Genomic DNA, 17,914 nt, shown 5'->3' with positions numbered 1-17,914 from the left:
TATGCTTCATAAACCAAACATGGTTTTAGAACACAAATAAAATCCACCTGGTACACACAAAACGCCATCGATTACCATGACAGTTTCTTTTATACGTGCGGAAGTGCTCTACCGGTCCTATACCTTTAAAGACACTAGACACCATTGGTAATTGTCAAAGACTATAGCCTTAATAGTTAGTGTATCTCAACATAATATACGAAGTTGCGAGATAAAAATGAAAGAGAAAAAACACCCTTGTCACACGAAGTTGTGTGATTTCAGATGCTTGTTTTCGAGACCTCAAATTCTAAATCTGAAGTCTCGAAATCAAATTCGTGGAAAATTATACTCGAATACTACGTCACTTAACAGGGGATAGCTCCCGATACTCATTAAGGGAAGGTTTTATGCTAATAATAATTTTGAGTAATTACCAATAGCGTCCACTGCCTTTAAATAAATAATGTAGAATATCACAGCAGTGCAGAAGTAAAATGCATTCACAGAAGTGATCATCGATTCTTTTACAGTATGGTCAAATAAAGACACTAGACACTATTGGTAGTTGTCAAAGACTAGCCTTCATAGTTGGTGATATCAACATAAAAATAACAAACCTCGAAATCTCGAGAGGTCTCGAAATCAACCATCTAAACGTTCACAACTACGTGTGGCAAGGGTTATTTTTCTTTCATTATTATCTCACAACTCCGACGACCAATTGAGCTCAAATATTCACAGGTCTGTTATTTTATGCATATGTTGAGATACACCAACTGTGACAATTACCAATAATGTCCACTCCCTTTAAAGATAATAATATGGATCTCTCTTATTGTGGAGTAGGCATAATACATCTGTAGTGAAATGCACTGGACACCTTTGGTAATTGTCAAAGACCAGTATTCTCACTTGGTGTGTCTAGCTCAAAATACGCATAGAAAAACAAGTCTGTAAACATCTGGACTTTGGTCATCGAAGTTGCGAGAAAATTATGAAAGAAAAAACTCTATTGTTGTACAAATTATTGTGTGCTTTCAGTTGCATGAGAAAGGATTCACAGGGCGGAAGTCTTTCTCAGGTTCAACTATTTTTAGTGAGAAATTACCTCTTTCTCACTTCGCAGAGGAGTCGTTTCTCACAATGTTTTATACTATCAAAAGCTCTCCGTTGCTCGTTACCAAGTACGTTTTATGCTTACATTTTGAGTCATTCACAAACGAGTCAAGTGCCTAATTATAATAGTAAAAGTGTTTGATTCGTGTCTAAAACAACTAAAATACAAATATAGCGTGATTTTCTGTGTGATTGTGAATAACTTTAATAACTGTAATATTGATACAATACGAAACAAAAGGCATTTGCATACTGCTATTTCATGAAGAAGAAAAACACGAAAGAAAAAAAAACGTCGGTCGCATCTCAACATGCTACCGTAGTTAAACCACCTTTTATACAGCAATATGGTGCTTGCTTGTCAAAATTATTATTTATTTTTATGTAATATAATAAATCACTTCAAACTAAACCTTGTGTGTGCTTGATTGTAACTGATTTTCATTGTAAAATCGCAGTTGCATTATCGATTTTCTAGTTTAGTTAACGAGCTAATGCTAAAAATATTGCTCATTCAAACTTAATTTATCATTGCCATGACAACCAGCCGACGCAGTTCCGTAATTAGCAATAAAGGGTGATATTTTCAAACAGAAAAGTGAAAATACAACTGGCGGTCGCAAACTAAACACACTTTACAGATTGCTCCAAGAGAACTTTAAAGAAAAACCTGAAATTGTATCGTAATAAGTAAACATTGGGGACAAAATAAATTGGGTTGGAACTAATGTATTGAGTTATAGACCCATTGTAGTATGATGTCACAAGCTCAAAAGAGCCACTCACTGAGGCCAATAGAGAGGGGGCAAACCATTGCATGATAGCTATTAATTGTGCCCAAAAACGTGTGCGTGGCTTTTGCGTCATTGTATATAGCGTTTCACAGTCTGTGGCACTTTTCGAATCCACAGCTTCTGCTTATAATTTGGCTTCATGCTCCGTCCGTTCTCTCGTCTGAAGCCGTGAGCACACGCAAAACATGCGTAATTTTCAACATAACCGCGGGCCAAGCTAGTCTGAGCCGTTTTAGCTCCAAACTTCCACACATTTTGATTGGTAAATATACGGAATAACATGGGATTTCAAAGCAACTGGATTTGACCCATGTTATCCTCAAATAAAAAGAGTATTTAAGATAAAACCAAGTGCACCAATATCTGTCCACAAATCTGAAACAGTAAGTGAGTTCCGAAAATTCTTTACAGGGTGTCATCGACACAAAACATGGCTCTAACGTCACAAGTAACATAAATTGTAAGTTCCTTTAACAATGTTAAAACCGCACTTCTCTCTCTTGATGAAGCCGAAGCCAAGGTTTTTTTTTAAAAGGGCCGAAGTTTTGTTGATCGTCGAGCGCGTGGTGAGAGAGAGCGTATACCGCGCCTTTGATTGTGACGTCAATATCCGTTTTGTAATGTTGTCAATGGGGGCGCTCGTTTTAGTGTTTTTCTTATGTCTGTGGTTCTTGCTCAAGTCATGACGCAACAAACGCAACACGCACGCGTCATATCAACAAGACGCTTTAGGAACACAATGTTTTTGTAACAGATACATTCTTCATAAAACTAGCGAACTACCAAGTAAAGAGGCTTGTTAATCCTTCTGCAGAGATTCTTTTTGTGAGTATCTAAACGTCCCTTTTTTCAACATGGCTGATAACGAGCTAGCATCACGTCTTCAGAAGAGAGTGGAAGTAGAAGAAGGGAAAGAGGTTGATAAAAACATGCGTGAATACGTTGATCCACACGATGAATTCGCACATCCGTACCCAGAGTTCAGCGAATTCACCCGGGAACAATGCGCCATGTACGAAGACATGTTTGCTGAGTAAGTGCTTTTCACGCTGTTGTACTTTCTTGAGATGATTTATCTCTTTATGGCGTGAGAAAACCTGAAATCCCTTGAAGTAATTGATGCCTTCTGCTCCTTACCAACAAACAAGTTTATTCAGATGAATAAAGTCATTTATTAATAAGGTTAAGGGTATTGTCAAGAGGTGACGGGGAAATGTGTTCGGTTCAGCCAAAGTGCAAGCATACCTTATCAATTGTATACTTAAGGATGATTGGTCACTTTTTATGAAGAGTTTTTTTGCAAATATGAACACCAGCCTCATGTTTATTCATATGTGTCCATGGAAACTAAATTTCTGTATATCATTTTTGTATGTGGACAAAAACAAATAATAAAACAAAAGTAATTTTTTTAAACAAATTCTTAATTTTAGGGGATTGAATCAACACAGTACACTGTACGTGTTCCTATATAACCGTACCTCATAGAGGAAAAATAATTACCTAAATCGACTGCCATGGTCTTTTATCAAATATAAAAAGAAACACACACAATATTAAATCACGGCTTCAATATGCCAAAACATCGACCGAAAATTTACAATCAATAATCGTGCGAGGCAGATTTTACTACATTCGGGATGCAATTTGAAACAATTTAAAGCCATTATACACTTTCGGACAGAAAGAAAAACAACGTTTACAGATTTACAGATAATTTACAGGGTTTACAGAAGGTAATGGTGAAAGACTTATCTTGAAATAATATTCCATGAAATGCTTTACTTTTTGAGAAAACATTAAAACAATATCAATTCTCTATAGCGAGAATTACGGATTTATTTTAAACACATGTCATGACACGGCGAAACGTGCGGAATCAAGGGTGGTTTTTCCCGTTATTTTCTCCCGACTCCGATGACCGATTGAGCCTAAATTTTCACAGGTTTGTTATTTTAAATATAAGTTGTGGTACGCGAAGTGTGAGCCTTGGACAATAATATTGTTTACCGAAAGTGTCCAATGGCTTTAAGCCTTTTATTTAGAGGACAAAACAAACAAACAGCATCTGCTAAGTTTTGTTGATGCCTTTGCCAACGCCAGATTTATCAGGTTTTATAATTAGTTTCACGTGTTTTGGACAAAACAAATAGACGACATCTGCACATAAGTAATGTCGGTTTGTCTACTTCGCTAGACTTGCTCTCAAGTCACGGTTATTTATCAGAATCAGCCACGCAAAACTCTCACACAGATCGGAGGCTAATGAGAGGTTAGCCCACAAGAGGTCGCTATTTCAGACTATGAACGAAGCATTACGGTTTCGCCTGCCCACTGTCAGGCCATGCTCCAATACGCAAAGTTCACTGAACTAGCCACCCGTCAACAAATTCACATGGATGCTATAAGAATCCTGAGAAGATGTGGATGGATTTATTTAATTTTTGAAGATTTTTTTTAATAGCAGGTCAAGTGGATTTGTTTTTCTTCCAGATGGGCACATGTGGCAGATGAAAAACCAGTTGGTCAGTGACAGCTGTCACTGTGGTGACTTGTTCGAGGGTTAATACCTACTAGTCATCCGGACCATTTCAAGCCCAGGGCACAAAATTATTCAATTAAGCTTCTTAGCAGAAAATGCTTAGCAGAAAATGCTGCGTAGCAAATTTATTTGCTGAGCAACAAATAGATGGGGCATCGGTGGAAATTCATGGGTTGTTGGCTGGGGACCCGTTTTCGTAAGCAAGATACTTCTGTGCTTAGCAAGATTGTATGCTTGCTGCAGGATTAATGAAACTTTTAAGCCCATGTGTTTTTACCAACAGTGTTTGGCTAGCGGATAATAAATAAAAGGTCAAATTTTGACACATTGACCCAGAAATTGTGATTTCAATATTCAAATAAAAACTATTTGTATAGATTCTAGAAAGTATTACATGTGATTTTTGCACAGCACCGTCTAATGCAACCTTTTTTCAGAGAAACAAAATACTACAAAAAGCTGGCTACAATTGCGTCATGCACCTTTAAGGGAGGTATATGTCCGGGTGTTTGGGTGAAGGAACTGATACAGAAAAAAATGTGTATAGAGTGCGCCCTTAATACAGTCAATATTATATATACATATGGACTTTCAATAAATAATGGCCTAATTTGCAATTTAAAAAATCCATTATCAGTTGATAATAACATCGTAGTTCCTGTAAGTTCCATTAAGTAGCATCAGTTACTGCAATAAGTGTTTTTCGGGGTACAGTTACCGCGATATGAAACCCAACTCCGATTTCTAATATTGATTTGTTCTGGGACTGCTGTGACATTGCAATTAATGCACTTATTACTTTAATTGTGGAATTTGTGTAAATTATAAAAACAAAGTTTGAAAGGCGATACTTCAACATCAATAACAGCTCAGGAAGCAACGAGGTCGGTGACATAAGTGTTATTGGCCGAGAAATGTAGACCTACTTCTAAATAATGATGTAGATAGTTTTGCGGTTATTTTTTAATATGAATGAATTCTAAGGTACAGCAAGCAAAATCATGTATCTTACCAGTGATGCCATATATCAACCGATGCCCTAATTATCTTCATTTGTTAATATGAAGTATGCAAACATAATTATATTAAAACTTGAAGGACATTGAAATTTTCACATTACACACAAATCTTCGATGACTTCAACTGGCCCCATTTGTTTTGAGTTTTTCCTGTTTTCACGGCAAACGAGAAAGTATGGTTTCCTGGTGGAGCCATACATGGAAGAAACATCTGCAGTGACTACAAGTGTTCTTTGAGACTCTGTGTATGACTTTATAGCTAGCAGTTGTCTTCATTTTATTCAAACTATTTTTTTATTAAATTTCAAAAATTACCAAGGTAATTTGCAAAAAATTAAAAAATAATAAAAATAATAAAAAGTGTGAATAATAACTGGCTTTCAAATCTGATTTTTTATTTATTTTTTTCTTCATTTTTTTCTTAATATTTATAATAAAGCGTATTAATAAACAGTGATAATTGAATCAACAAGCTGATGTTTAAATTTTAATATTAATAATAATATTGATATGAGGGTTACAAAATAAAAATCTCAAAAAATATTAGAAAATTATATAAATAAGGCACATGGCTTCTTTAAACCTCTGTATTTTTTTCCCGAATGCTCAGCAAAATATTTAGTAACATGATTTGATCATCACGAATTGTGAAAAGAAATAGTGTTTGATGAAACTTTTTCGGTGGGCAAATATTTTTATATAGCCTCAACATTATGACATATTTTTGTACCTTTTAGAAATGCCTAAAATACCAAACTTTTTGAATTTACAAGTGCAAATAACCAGAGGAGCCTTACTTGTTTCTAAGTTTTGGTCAAGGGAGAGGAGACTCTTTGCTTGGCAAATAAAACCACACAATTTGTATCTCGGGACTGTTAACATCGCGCACAGAGAGGTATAAGATTTGCCACGATTTTAGGGACACCTCGAAAACAGGACCTCCTACGATACACAAATTTGTTTTTACAATAAAAAAATTGTTAAACAAATTCAGATTCGTATGTATCTCGATAGACCGTTAGCCTTTTATTGGGGTGGTTGGCACCACACATTGTAAAATTCCAAGCATACCATACTTGGCAATTGGTTCACCAAAGTATGCCTAATTCGTTAATTAAATACAATGACAGTTTTAACCCCAGACAAAAACAAGCAAATATTTTCACGAAATAGATGCAGCATTACGACTACGTTTCGTCAGTCACGTACCAACTTTGTGAAACTACAAACAGAAAACTTAGTTTGTGTCCTAACTTACCGAAATATCATCAAAGCGTGTTGTCCACCATCTTCACTAGTACTACGAGGGCACTGTTGACTGGGTGAGGTCCACTAAAGAGACATAAATGTGTCCAGTTTTGGTCGTAAACCGACGTTTTTCAAGCACCAAACCGCGAGCTCGAGCAGACGAAAAAAGTTTTGTCATTATGAATGTGACGTAATGTTTCGGCGGCGCGCGCAACTAGTTTCGGCCGCTGAGCTCGAAGCCGCTGGGGGCGTTTTGTATTGGGTTTGAAAAGTGGCGATTGGATAGGATCGAAGTCGGGGTCTTTTCGAAAGGAATAAAAAATAGCAGACACTGCATAATTCTGGATCTTCTTTTTTTGATAAATGTCACCGCTTATTACGAACACTACATTATTTTCTGTTGTTGATGTTAATTTTCTTAAACAGACAGCCAACCAAAAAGGACTCGGCGCTATACAGCAATCTCAATATAACAAACGAGTTTCGTATTGGGCCTAACGTATCGAAATTCATTTGGAAGAGACATTCTTTACCGCTCTTCATAAAAAAAACATATAACAGGCTAGTTAAAGTTCAATCATCAACATTATAATGAGGTATATACTATTGTCACATGACTAATAACCACCAAGGGTAAATTTAAAATGTCACTGTTGCTTTAAAATAATCGTCCAATTAATCGGATTAGATTATTCAGTGATTGTATGTAGTGAACAAAGTCAATCAATCAAAGGATGCTCTGTACGATGTCACATGTCAACACATTAACCAATCATTTTCTTTGTATGCAGATACGACGAGAACAAGGATGATTTTATTTGTTATGATGATTTGAAGAACATGATGGAGAAACGAGGGGAGCCTATGACTCACCTCGAGCTCAAAAGTATCATAAGCCACATAGACGAGGACAAGGATGGCAAATTCAATTTCAGAGAGGTAGTTAAGCACGAGAGGGCGCTTTAATGAATTTACTCTGGTAAAAATAAAACAAGTAAGAGAGTAGCATGAAAACAGCACTTTCTTGTTCGAAGCCAAATTCAAACCGATTAGCAAAACATTTTGCACTCACAAAATAAAAATTTTAAGAAAGAAATGTTTGCATCTGCCGAACAGTAAAAGTCAGTTCGCCTAAAACTAGTAGTATATATTGTTTTTCTAAATCGATTAAAAAAAAACAATAGGAAAACTGGATTTTTTCCGATGGCAATTATTGTGTAATACAAAAAAATGCCGCCCTACTCGGGCTAATTACCTTACATAACGAACTCTCAAATTTTGATCTGTTTCAGTTTATGTTACTGTGGAGCAAGTGTTTGAAAGGAGAAATGCCAGAGGGGTCAGGATACACGAAGATTGTCAAGAACAATAAGATCGTCTTAGCAGCAACACCTGCAGAGGTCGAAAAGGCAGGAGTGGGTGGAGCTAAGAACTTCTTCGAGACGGCTGTAAGGAACCCATTTTTGTTTCTTCCATATTTTGTGAATTTTGTCATTATTGTTTTATGAGCACAATGTTTAGAAATGTCTACCGATAGATTAACAAGCTCCAGTGTCGATTCCACAAAGATAATCTTAACTTAGGACTTGACCTAACCATGAGGAAGTCCTCCATGTTCCAACTTAGGACTAATCCTACTGAGTTATTAAAGGCAGTGGACACTATTGGTAATTGTCAAAGACTAGCCTTCACAGTTGATGTATCTCAACATATACATAAAATAACAAACCTGTGAAAATTTGAGCTCAATCGGTCATCGAATTTGCGAAATAATAATGAAAGAAAAAACCCACCCTTGTTACACGAAGTTGTGTGCGTTCAGATGGTTGATTTCGAGACCTCAAGTTCTAAATCTGAGGTCTCGAAATCAAATTCGTGGAAAATTACGTCTTTCTCGAAAACTATGGCACTTCAGAGGGAGCCGTTTCTCACAATGTTTTATACTATCAACTTCTCCCCATTACTCGTAACCAATACAGGTTTTATGCTAATAATTATTTTGAGTAATTACCAATAGTGTCCACTGCCTTTAAAGACTAAACGCTAGTCCTATTTAAGTCAAAGCTAGGACGGAAACTCGTCTTAACTTGAGATAAGACATGTCTAAAGCTTGTGAAATCGACCACTGGACCCACCCACATCGGGGATATAACATTTCAAATGATTTCATTTTACCAATCAAGGTATATCAAAAGGATGGAACTCGTAAACGTGTGGTGACAACTAATCATGTGCAAATCTCCTATTTGGATGACTGGCGCTGAACACGAAAAAGAGCCATTTTAATGGTCTTGGCGTTTCGAAATAACTTTTACATACATCAACAATTAAAGTGAACAAATTGCCACTGAAAACTTCCGCTGATGTTACTGTGCTGTTTCATTCATATTTTAATATTATTATTATTTGTTTTTATCTTACAGGGCCGGGCTGATGAAGACACCCAGAATTTGAAAGACGAAATTGTCGCTGAGCAACGGAAGGCTACCGAAGCCAAAAAACAGGCCAAGAGAGATAAGGAGGCTGCAGCAGCCAAGAAGGCAGCCTTTGCAAACCGAGCAAACAAGTTTGTCTAAACTCAACATCCGTTTTGGCTTAATATACTGTCGTAAATAATTATAATCAGATTCTGGACTAATTTAAGCCAAAGCCGTAGCGTTATCTCAAAAACAAAATATACCCTGCAATGAAATTTCACATAGGCTAAACATTACAAGGAAATCATGTTAACATCAAAGAAATGCAACACTATACTACTGTTTTATTCAATGTTGATTATGCATTTATAAGTCATGGATTCTAAACGTTTTGTAAATTAGAAGAGCATCTTAAATTTGATCAAACATTGCGGCTACTGCATGCATTAACATATCAACAAGCACATCCTAACACATGTTTTAAACAACAGCCGCAGATAGTCGATGCCTGATTTCGACACATGGTCTTGGTGGATACACGTGAAGAACCCAAACCCTCCAATTTTCATTAGTTAATTTCATACTGCAATATTGATTAACAAATGATACTTTGTTTAGCAATCTCCATTTTTTTTTTTTAAATAAATGTCATCACTCAAACTACGTTTTTAAAGTAAAATTATGAATGAATTCAAATTGTAAATCTCTCGGTTCGATTTTTATGTGGCTTTATTCTGGGCTTCAAATAATCAATCATTGCGACTTGGTGCTCTATGTTTCAATTAAAGCTGTGTTATTTTCTAATCAGACACTATTAGAGGAATAAAGTATAAAGAAACCCCATTTAAACTCTATTCTAATGATATGTTCATTTCAACATCTAAAAACTACTTGAAGGCTATATAGTTCCGATGGCATCCTTATACTGTCGACAGTTGCCGATCAAAGTCGATGTTTACCGATTCTTACTTGGGCAGTTTCTTCAAACCGACAACGACTTCCTCATCCAAAGCTGACATGACAGTAACCTGTTGATGTATCAAACAATAAAATACAAATTATTTATAGCTTTTAGACTTCAAATAATATAAATAAAATATCAATATCCACCCGTCTCTTAAAGGCATAGACACCTTTGGTGATTGTCAAAGACCAGTATTCTCACTTGGTGTATCTGTGGGAAGTTGGGCTCAACTGGTCATCAAAGTTCCAAGAAAATAATGGGGAAAAAACACCCTTGTTCCACCAAATTTTGTGTGAGTAAGCCGGATTCAAATAATTCAGTGAGAAATTACCTCTTACTCAAAAACTACGTTACTTCAGAGGGAGTTGTTCCTCAGAATGTTTTAAATATCAACAGCTAGCTCTCCGTTGCTCGTTACAAGTTTCTTGCTAATTATGTTTTGTGTAGTTACCAAGCGTCTCAAGTGCCTTTAAAAGGGAATTTGCTTAAAGGCACCTGGAAATATATATATTTTTTTTCAAACATAAGAGTATATGCTTACGAACAATAAAACAATTTTTTTAGTAATTGTTTGTCACGATTTATATGTTTAAAAAATATATAAAGTTGTTTGGGGGCTGACTCCGCCTACCCCTTTTGTGACGTCAATCGAGGCAGACTTTGCCTGCAATGCGTATAGTAAACACACGTGCAAAGTACATGTACGTCCAAGTCGTGAGTTGGTACGTTTCAAAAAGGTGTTTTTCTGCATTCAGTAGCAATACACCTGGTCGGCATTGCCGGAAGAAAAAAAACAAATCTTTTTTTGAAACGTACAAACTCACGACTTGGTCCGTACATGTACTTTGCAATTGTGTTTACTCTACGCATTACAGACAAAGTCTGCCTCGATTGACGTCACGAACAGCGCCCTCTCGGGTCGGGGTCTACTCTTAAATTTGTAAACAACATAAGAACTGATTTTTTAAAACCTCAGTAAACTGTTTATTCACATTCCACTCATCAAAACACATATATTAGTGACAAAAGCTTTATTTTGAAAAAATACCACAAAAATAATAATTGTACCACAAAATATAATTGTATTTGCAGGGACAGTGACAGGACTGGTTGAGGGTACACAAAAACTTTTAGAAAGGAGACACAAACATTGAAAACTTACCATTATGTCTTCCTCTGCCTCGAATCGTGCTTGAATCTCAATCCCGAGCTCCCCCTCTGGCAAAGAGACAAAGTTTTTGACCACGCCCTTGTTGTCCAAAAGATTCATGCTCCCATCCCAAACGCCAATCACCTTTTAGAAAAGGAAAAACAAATACAAATTTAGTCAAAGAAATGCATTAGCAATTATTTGAACGTTGTGTGGACTAAACTTGTATACACTGGTGTGTTATTAGCACACATATGGCCCATTATTTAATTTAGCAGACAATGTTGCTTGGCAACATTCTTTGCTAAGCAATAAGGTGGGGCACCAGAGTTATAATAATAAACTTAATTGAATTTTGGTTGGTAACCAGTTTCTGTAAAGCAATAATTTTCTGTAACAAGTTTTTACGCTTAAGTTCACATGCGACAGCTTAATTTTAGCATAAAATGTAGCAAAAAAAAGTGTTTAAAATGATTTTGCAAGAGAATTCGGACAGTAGTCTTTCACACGAGGTACATTTACAACCATGCTACAATTTAGCAGGGGATCCTTGCTAAATGAGATCTAGTGTGCAAGGGGCTTTCCAGGCTTTATGAAACTGGGTGGGCCCAGTGTGTGTGGTAGTCCTGCTGGTAACAATCCACAGAATACTCATGATGGATTCACAAACCCGCATATAGAGGCGACAGAAAACAAGATCCAGCGAGCACTTTTGGACGAATGCCATTCATTGGAAGCACAGCCGCACCAACGCGAACCCAATGCAGCAAAGAGGGACACCGTAAGCCGAAGCTTCAAGCCTCAGCTAAAGTAAACCGAAAGTAATCAGTTACAACGTATTTACTTGGATTGTCCGTTATTTCTTTACCTGATAATCTTCGCGTTTGACATGAGGCACCATCATGGAGTGGCTGGACGGACAGATCACCTCCTGTTTCTTCCCGGAGAAAATACCAATCCCAACCAGGTGAATCTAAAATATCAAAGTGAACAAAATTATTTGTATTTTGTTTCAAGAAAACACTTAATTTGAAGCAAAAAAGTGTGTTAGGATATAGGTCCAGAGTCAAGGGGTTATAACATTATCTCATCTTAAAGGAAGTGATTTGTTACGTTCTGAATTGATTGTGGAAAACATACCCGACATTTCGGGACGCATTATTGTGTGTCTTCCTGAAAGAAAGCTTCTTCTGAATAATTCGCAGCAGGTCAACTCTGGGCTACTCACTTGCGAAAATCGCTGCGAAAGGAAGGCTGTGACGTCAAATTCGCATCGCATTCGCATGTCGCAGGAAGTATGAACCGGGCTTTAAAATTATTGACGTACAATTACAAGCCGGTGTCCCGGGGAATTCTGTCCGCCGGAGAATTGGAAAATGGGAAATTAACGTGGGCTCTAGGAGGATGATTCAAAAAAAGGCGCTATCAGAAGAAGTTTGTTTACAGGTCGCCAACTTTGGGACCGAATCTCCGTGGGGGGGGGGGGGCATAATCTCCTGCCACACCGCCATGTTAAAGGTGAACAAAAAGTTGTACGCGCGGCGCGCATGATTGGCCAATGAACAACCTTTCTTTTGACATCTAGGAGAGGGCGCCCTTCTCAAATGACGTTATGTGATGTGCATAATTAATTAAGATCAATAATGTGTTAAAACTGACTAATAATTATAAGTGAATAAGTGATTCAATACATGCATTATTATTTCACTTGTTAGAAATTTGTTTACGCAAATTAATATGAATTTTTCTTCGGTTTTAGGCCTAGGGCATCTGTTTACAAGTAAACGTAAAAGAAACCCAAACAAAACAATCGGGCCCTTAACTATAAATAAATTTCCTCAATAAATTGAATCCATCATCACACTACCGATAGTTAAGAACTTAAGGGTTAAGTTGTTTACAAACCTTTGCGTGTCCATGTTTTCCTGGTGCAGACGTAGCCATTTCTACGATCTTACATGGCTGGTCTTTCATCATCACGTGTCCCCCTTTACGAAGTGCGGAACACTGCAGAGGGTACGTCTTAGAGGCGCCAGCATTCCCAACTTCAAAATCTTCAGAGATTTGGATCTTCTTCTCCAAACTCATATCCGTCTTGCGACTAGCTTTGGTCTTCCTTGGCATCTTGGAGTAGATTTCTTTATGGGTCAAAGTTTTATTAAGTTGTATCCTAGATTGTTTTCAGCCAATTCCACTTGCAGTAACCCTACTTGACATGTACCCGGTTAAGGCATCACACGATGTACAGACTTTTTTAGATATTCTACTCGCTGGCATGTAGTTTTGTATTACAATACTTCAAATTTAGAACAAAAATCTAGAACATGATGGTGCAGCAGCGATACGAATGCAGGAACTGTTGTGTCGAACAGGTTTTTGAAGTCTTAATTTATAGCTGCGCAAATGTATTGTATTGCACCACACAATTATTACTATGCGTAACTTTAACTGTACAATGCATTGCACTTGATTGTGCAATGTCCTTGGTGGGATGGTCTGCTTTCGTTTATGCTGTATGTGTCATCTGCATGTGTACTGCGGGGGTTTTCCACGCCCATCGGCTGAACTTTGTCTTGGTATAGCTTTGCTTGTTGGAACGGATGGAGGCTAGGGTATATAGGGGGAGTGCGAGGGTGCATAAGGGCAGATTTTGGTGGGGTGGGGGGGGGGGGGGTGGGGCGCAATTTTAGAAGGGAATTTTGAAACAAAAGTGTCGTTCTCAGATAATTATTCAGGAATAGGCTATGCAGTCAAACTATTTAGGGAGCCATGGAAAACTACTTTCGTTTTATGATGACGTACAAGTGGGCCTGCTTGTCTTCCCTCATTCTTCTTGGGCACTAGTGTTTTTTTTTTAGTTTTCCCTTTTCGTTTGTTTGTTTGTTTGTTGATTTAGGGGGTCGGGACACGTGTGCAGTACACTAATACCGAGTGTGTAAGGATACAACTTCCAAGTAATCTGTATTTAACTTAAACCAAACCAAACCAATTTAATAGATGATAATGTTCAAAATAAGTATTACATAACATTACTAAACCATTAACTGGTATGGCCAGTATACTCTTTCGTTTTAATGCATACAATATTATTTTAAGAACACAATTTGTTTATTTTTTGGCGTTGCATGATCAAGTCAAAAGATTTTTTAACATACCATAAGTTTGTTATGTATACAATGTAGTTATAAATCGGAGAGAACTAGCAATCGAACTCGATATCAGTTTGGAATCATAAGATTGGGGTCATAGTGGCGTGTTACGTTTGACATGACGTCATGGATAATTATGGCCACAACAGCACTTCAAGTACGCCCTCATGTGCCCAAATTGTTCACTTGTTGAAAACATGTACAATGTACAATGGAGAACCGACGATTATTATATTTGATGACATGCTTCTTCTCCCATAAATACAAGCCTCCAACGACCGGGTAAAGCCAGGCTAGATGGCACTTGAGGGAAATGTATTGCACAGCCAACCACTGAAGTTCCTGGACTGGTCTATCCTGGACGCAATTTTACTACTCTTGATGATGTCATCAAATGGACACTTTCAACCACCGATTGCAGAAAACACACATACTAGAGGGTGCGTTTTCGCGGCTGTGACCAACTACCGCTTCGGTCATTGGCAAGTTATAACCCATGGCCAACTCAACCTTAACTGTTATTGGTTACGACCGCGAAAACGCATCACATGTATGCAGGCACGAGTTATAAGCATGCGCATATTTTTAAGAACATTGGTTTTACATTATCTAGTGAGTTTGCTGCCACCTAGTGTCCCCAAAAGTGTATTTTCCCCAAATTTGTAATGCCTTCCGTGATGTTGAGAGTGGTAATATGGTCCACAAGTGTTTGTTTGTTGTTTTCATTTTACCAACCCTCGACATTCAATAACAAAGTTTCTCTTAACATTACAATTGTTGTTATGAAACTATGAACAGCCATTTGTGACAAGTATAAAAACTGAATCAATTTAACTGTGAAACAACACAAGGCAATCAAATATGTTGCCAACCACTCTTTTAACCGTTTGTTTACTTCGTTATATTTACCAGTGACCGTCCATACAGAAGAATAATAGTAAATATAAAACTGATCTGATCTTTGTAACTGTGGACTTGACAAACAACCGCATGGCAGACTCAGCAATGACGTCATCGCTACCGAACTTTGGTAAATGTTGCATCAAAGACTATTCAAGGTACTATTTGTATATTGTGGCAATGTATACATTTACAAAAATGTACATGTACCGTTAAAATTGCTACAGCCATTTAGTCTAGTTCCTTTTTTGCAATAATTTCATTTAATACTTTCTGTATCATACAAAAAAGGAACCAGACTCTTATCCCACCCAGCCTCCGTTTGGGAACATTAACATGGATGAAAAACAAAATGGCTGCCGCAAGATAGTAGTTTTTACAATGAATAGAGACGCCATACTTCAGCTGTGCAGTGATGCCAATTTAAAACTCGTTGACCCAAAGTGACCACGTACTATTAGTTGATATTCAACTTTTGTAAATAATCTCATGATTTTAGACAGACTACGAAGAAATTAAAAGAGAGTATTCTAGAGTAAATCTATATCGTTTTAAACATGTAAATGACCTACACGTCTCTAAATGCTATGAAATAAATTTGTCGTGAAAATAAATTGAACATTGTCACAAAATGAGCAACGAAATATCTTGATGAGAAAAAAAGAAAAGAAAAAAGTATTAGACAAAATAAAAATCCACCACGAGAAAAAATATTGCTTCAAAACTTTGAATTGAGTAATAATTAAATCCAACAGACTATATCCATCTACTTGAATAGCAACGACACATGGGCAAGCAACTACACATGGGCAATAAATTCCAGGGCCCCTCGCAAAACTAGACTGGACCTCGCACAACTGTTGCTAGAGATTTTAACTGGTAGTCGGGGAACCAGATAATGGACGAACTATGCAATGGTCTATTGTACAAAAATTATCACACCCTGCTATCATTTTCAAAAACCTGCACACGTCAACAAAATTTATGGTCAACCTTTTTACAAAGGAGTGCTACACCAAGAAACTTGTAAGAGATTTAATTTTTCATTGAAACACTCACAAATTTTGAAGCATTTAGAAGCATTAACTAATTAGTTCTGAACAAATCTGATTGTTACAGACTTCAAAATTGTACTACAAGTTGGTATAGCGCTCTCTTGTACTCTGACCGAGGCCGTACACATTATTAATTATCGTCAAGAAAGTGGAAATTAAGTTTGGCACAAATTACAATTTTGCCAATATGCTAGTCATTTTTAAAAAGAAAAATCATGAGGTATGATTTATGTCAAGAAATGTGTTCACTCTGGTCAGAACAGATTCATCAATACGACAAAAATATAATTAAAATATCATCATAAAAGCAAAGAATATCATAAGGCAGATAATACACATGTATGTTTTTTTTATGCTGTACATAAGTTATGTTCATTTAACAAACAGCACAGCCAGAACTGATAGCATCTTTTAGGGCAAGATATATCACTCAACCCTAACTGATCAGTTTTATAAGCCGACAGTAAAGTTATCATGTATGAAAAAGTTACTCGCAACAAACACATAGCAAATGAGATCTTGCTCCAAATTTTGAGCTAACCAACCAAGCTTTGTACACACAGAATTAAGAAGAACAAAAACTGGTTACCCCCAATGTGGGCAAAATTTACACTCGTCATTCTACATACATTGCTGAGGCTGGTAAATTCCACACGGCTCACAAGCAATGACGTTACTGGTGGAACTAGAACTAAGATTGTCGACTTTTTTTAAACCAAGTTGAATTGAAGCAGAGTACAATGTACATGTACACAGGAAACAAGAGTAAGCCAACATACATGAAACAAGTCCATCAGTCCAAAATGTTGGCAGTGTTAAATACATGTACACCCTATGAACTATCCTTTTCATACAAAGTGACTTTTTATAGTATGTCCTATAAGAAACCATATAGTACATGCATGTCCTATACAAGAAACCATATACATGTACACAGTTGTGTGTCCTTACAAGAAACCACCATAAAAGATAACTACAGAGCTTCGATGTAAAAGTGTATCAAATCAAACAGTTTGAGCTTTCAGCAGTTCTTGATTTATGAACTACAAATAGACAAAAAGTCAAGAAAATGACAAAAATGTTAGTTGTTAGCCCAAATCCATGCCCTTGACAACACAACAGTGTGATGCATAAGTTTTTTCTGTTTGCAACATAGGTTTAATTTTTGTTTTAAAACTGCAGATTGATTAGTGTGAACATGGGAGTCATTTATTGTGAAGTTAGAAAAAAACTCCACAGGGAAAGCACAAAAGAAGTTTTTGTATCCACTTTTCATTTGGGAAATCATTCATCAAGTCACACATTTTTCAGTAGTATTTACTCAGAACTACATTTTGAATGATACAAGCCAGGAATTACGCGCGTACCAATCTCCATTGCCCCTTGCCTTGGTGCCCCTTTAAGGTTTTCAATAGAAAGTGCCCAAAGATGAAATTCCAGGGCTGATGAGATTGAAATGAAATTCCAGGTTGAGAGGCACTTATACTGTACCTTTCTTTAAGGGCTTCTACCCTAATCTTTGCCCCATGCTCAAAGACAGGCAAGTTACACGTTAGTCAATATTTGCTATCAACAGAG

General features: G+C 36.9%; 3 protein-coding genes across 3 annotated transcripts in view; 1 reads left to right on the top strand and 2 right to left on the bottom strand.

Moving 5' to 3' along the window:
- The window catches only part of LOC139950720 (dol-P-Man:Man(5)GlcNAc(2)-PP-Dol alpha-1,3-mannosyltransferase-like), a 65,995-nt gene extending 59,131 nt beyond the window's left edge, over positions 1 to 6,864 (bottom strand). Inside the window, exon 1 of the mRNA XM_071949510.1 lies at positions 6,712 to 6,864. The gene's annotated coding sequence lies outside the window, so the exon portion shown is untranslated. The remainder of the gene's footprint in view (positions 1 to 6,711) is intronic.
- On the top strand, positions 2,625 to 9,903 carry LOC139950722 (EF-hand domain-containing protein D2-like). The gene is made up of 4 exons (XM_071949512.1): positions 2,625 to 2,925; positions 7,493 to 7,640; positions 7,994 to 8,149; positions 9,125 to 9,903. Exons 1-4 carry the CDS (start codon positions 2,747 to 2,749, stop codon positions 9,275 to 9,277), a joined length of 636 nt encoding a protein of 211 aa, XP_071805613.1. The 5' UTR covers positions 2,625 to 2,746; the 3' UTR covers positions 9,278 to 9,903.
- A 105-nt stretch (positions 9,904 to 10,008) lies between these two features.
- LOC139950724 (eukaryotic translation initiation factor 5A-1-like) lies at positions 10,009 to 13,613 on the bottom strand. Its single transcript, XM_071949514.1, has 4 exons — positions 13,138 to 13,613; positions 12,101 to 12,205; positions 11,245 to 11,376; positions 10,009 to 10,146 (listed from the first exon to the last, which is right to left on the bottom strand). The coding sequence occupies exons 1-4, from the start codon at positions 13,354 to 13,356 to the stop codon at positions 10,084 to 10,086; spliced, it is 519 nt and encodes a 172-aa protein (XP_071805615.1). The 5' UTR covers positions 13,357 to 13,613; the 3' UTR covers positions 10,009 to 10,083.
- Positions 13,614 to 17,914: the final 4,301 nt, after the last annotated feature.

Source organism: Asterias amurensis, chromosome 18, assembly GCF_032118995.1.
Source record: "Asterias amurensis chromosome 18, ASM3211899v1".
NCBI lineage: Eukaryota > Metazoa > Echinodermata > Asteroidea > Forcipulatida > Asteriidae > Asterias > Asterias amurensis.
Note: the sequence above shows the minus strand (reverse complement) of the source record. Positions and strands in the feature narration are given on the sequence as shown.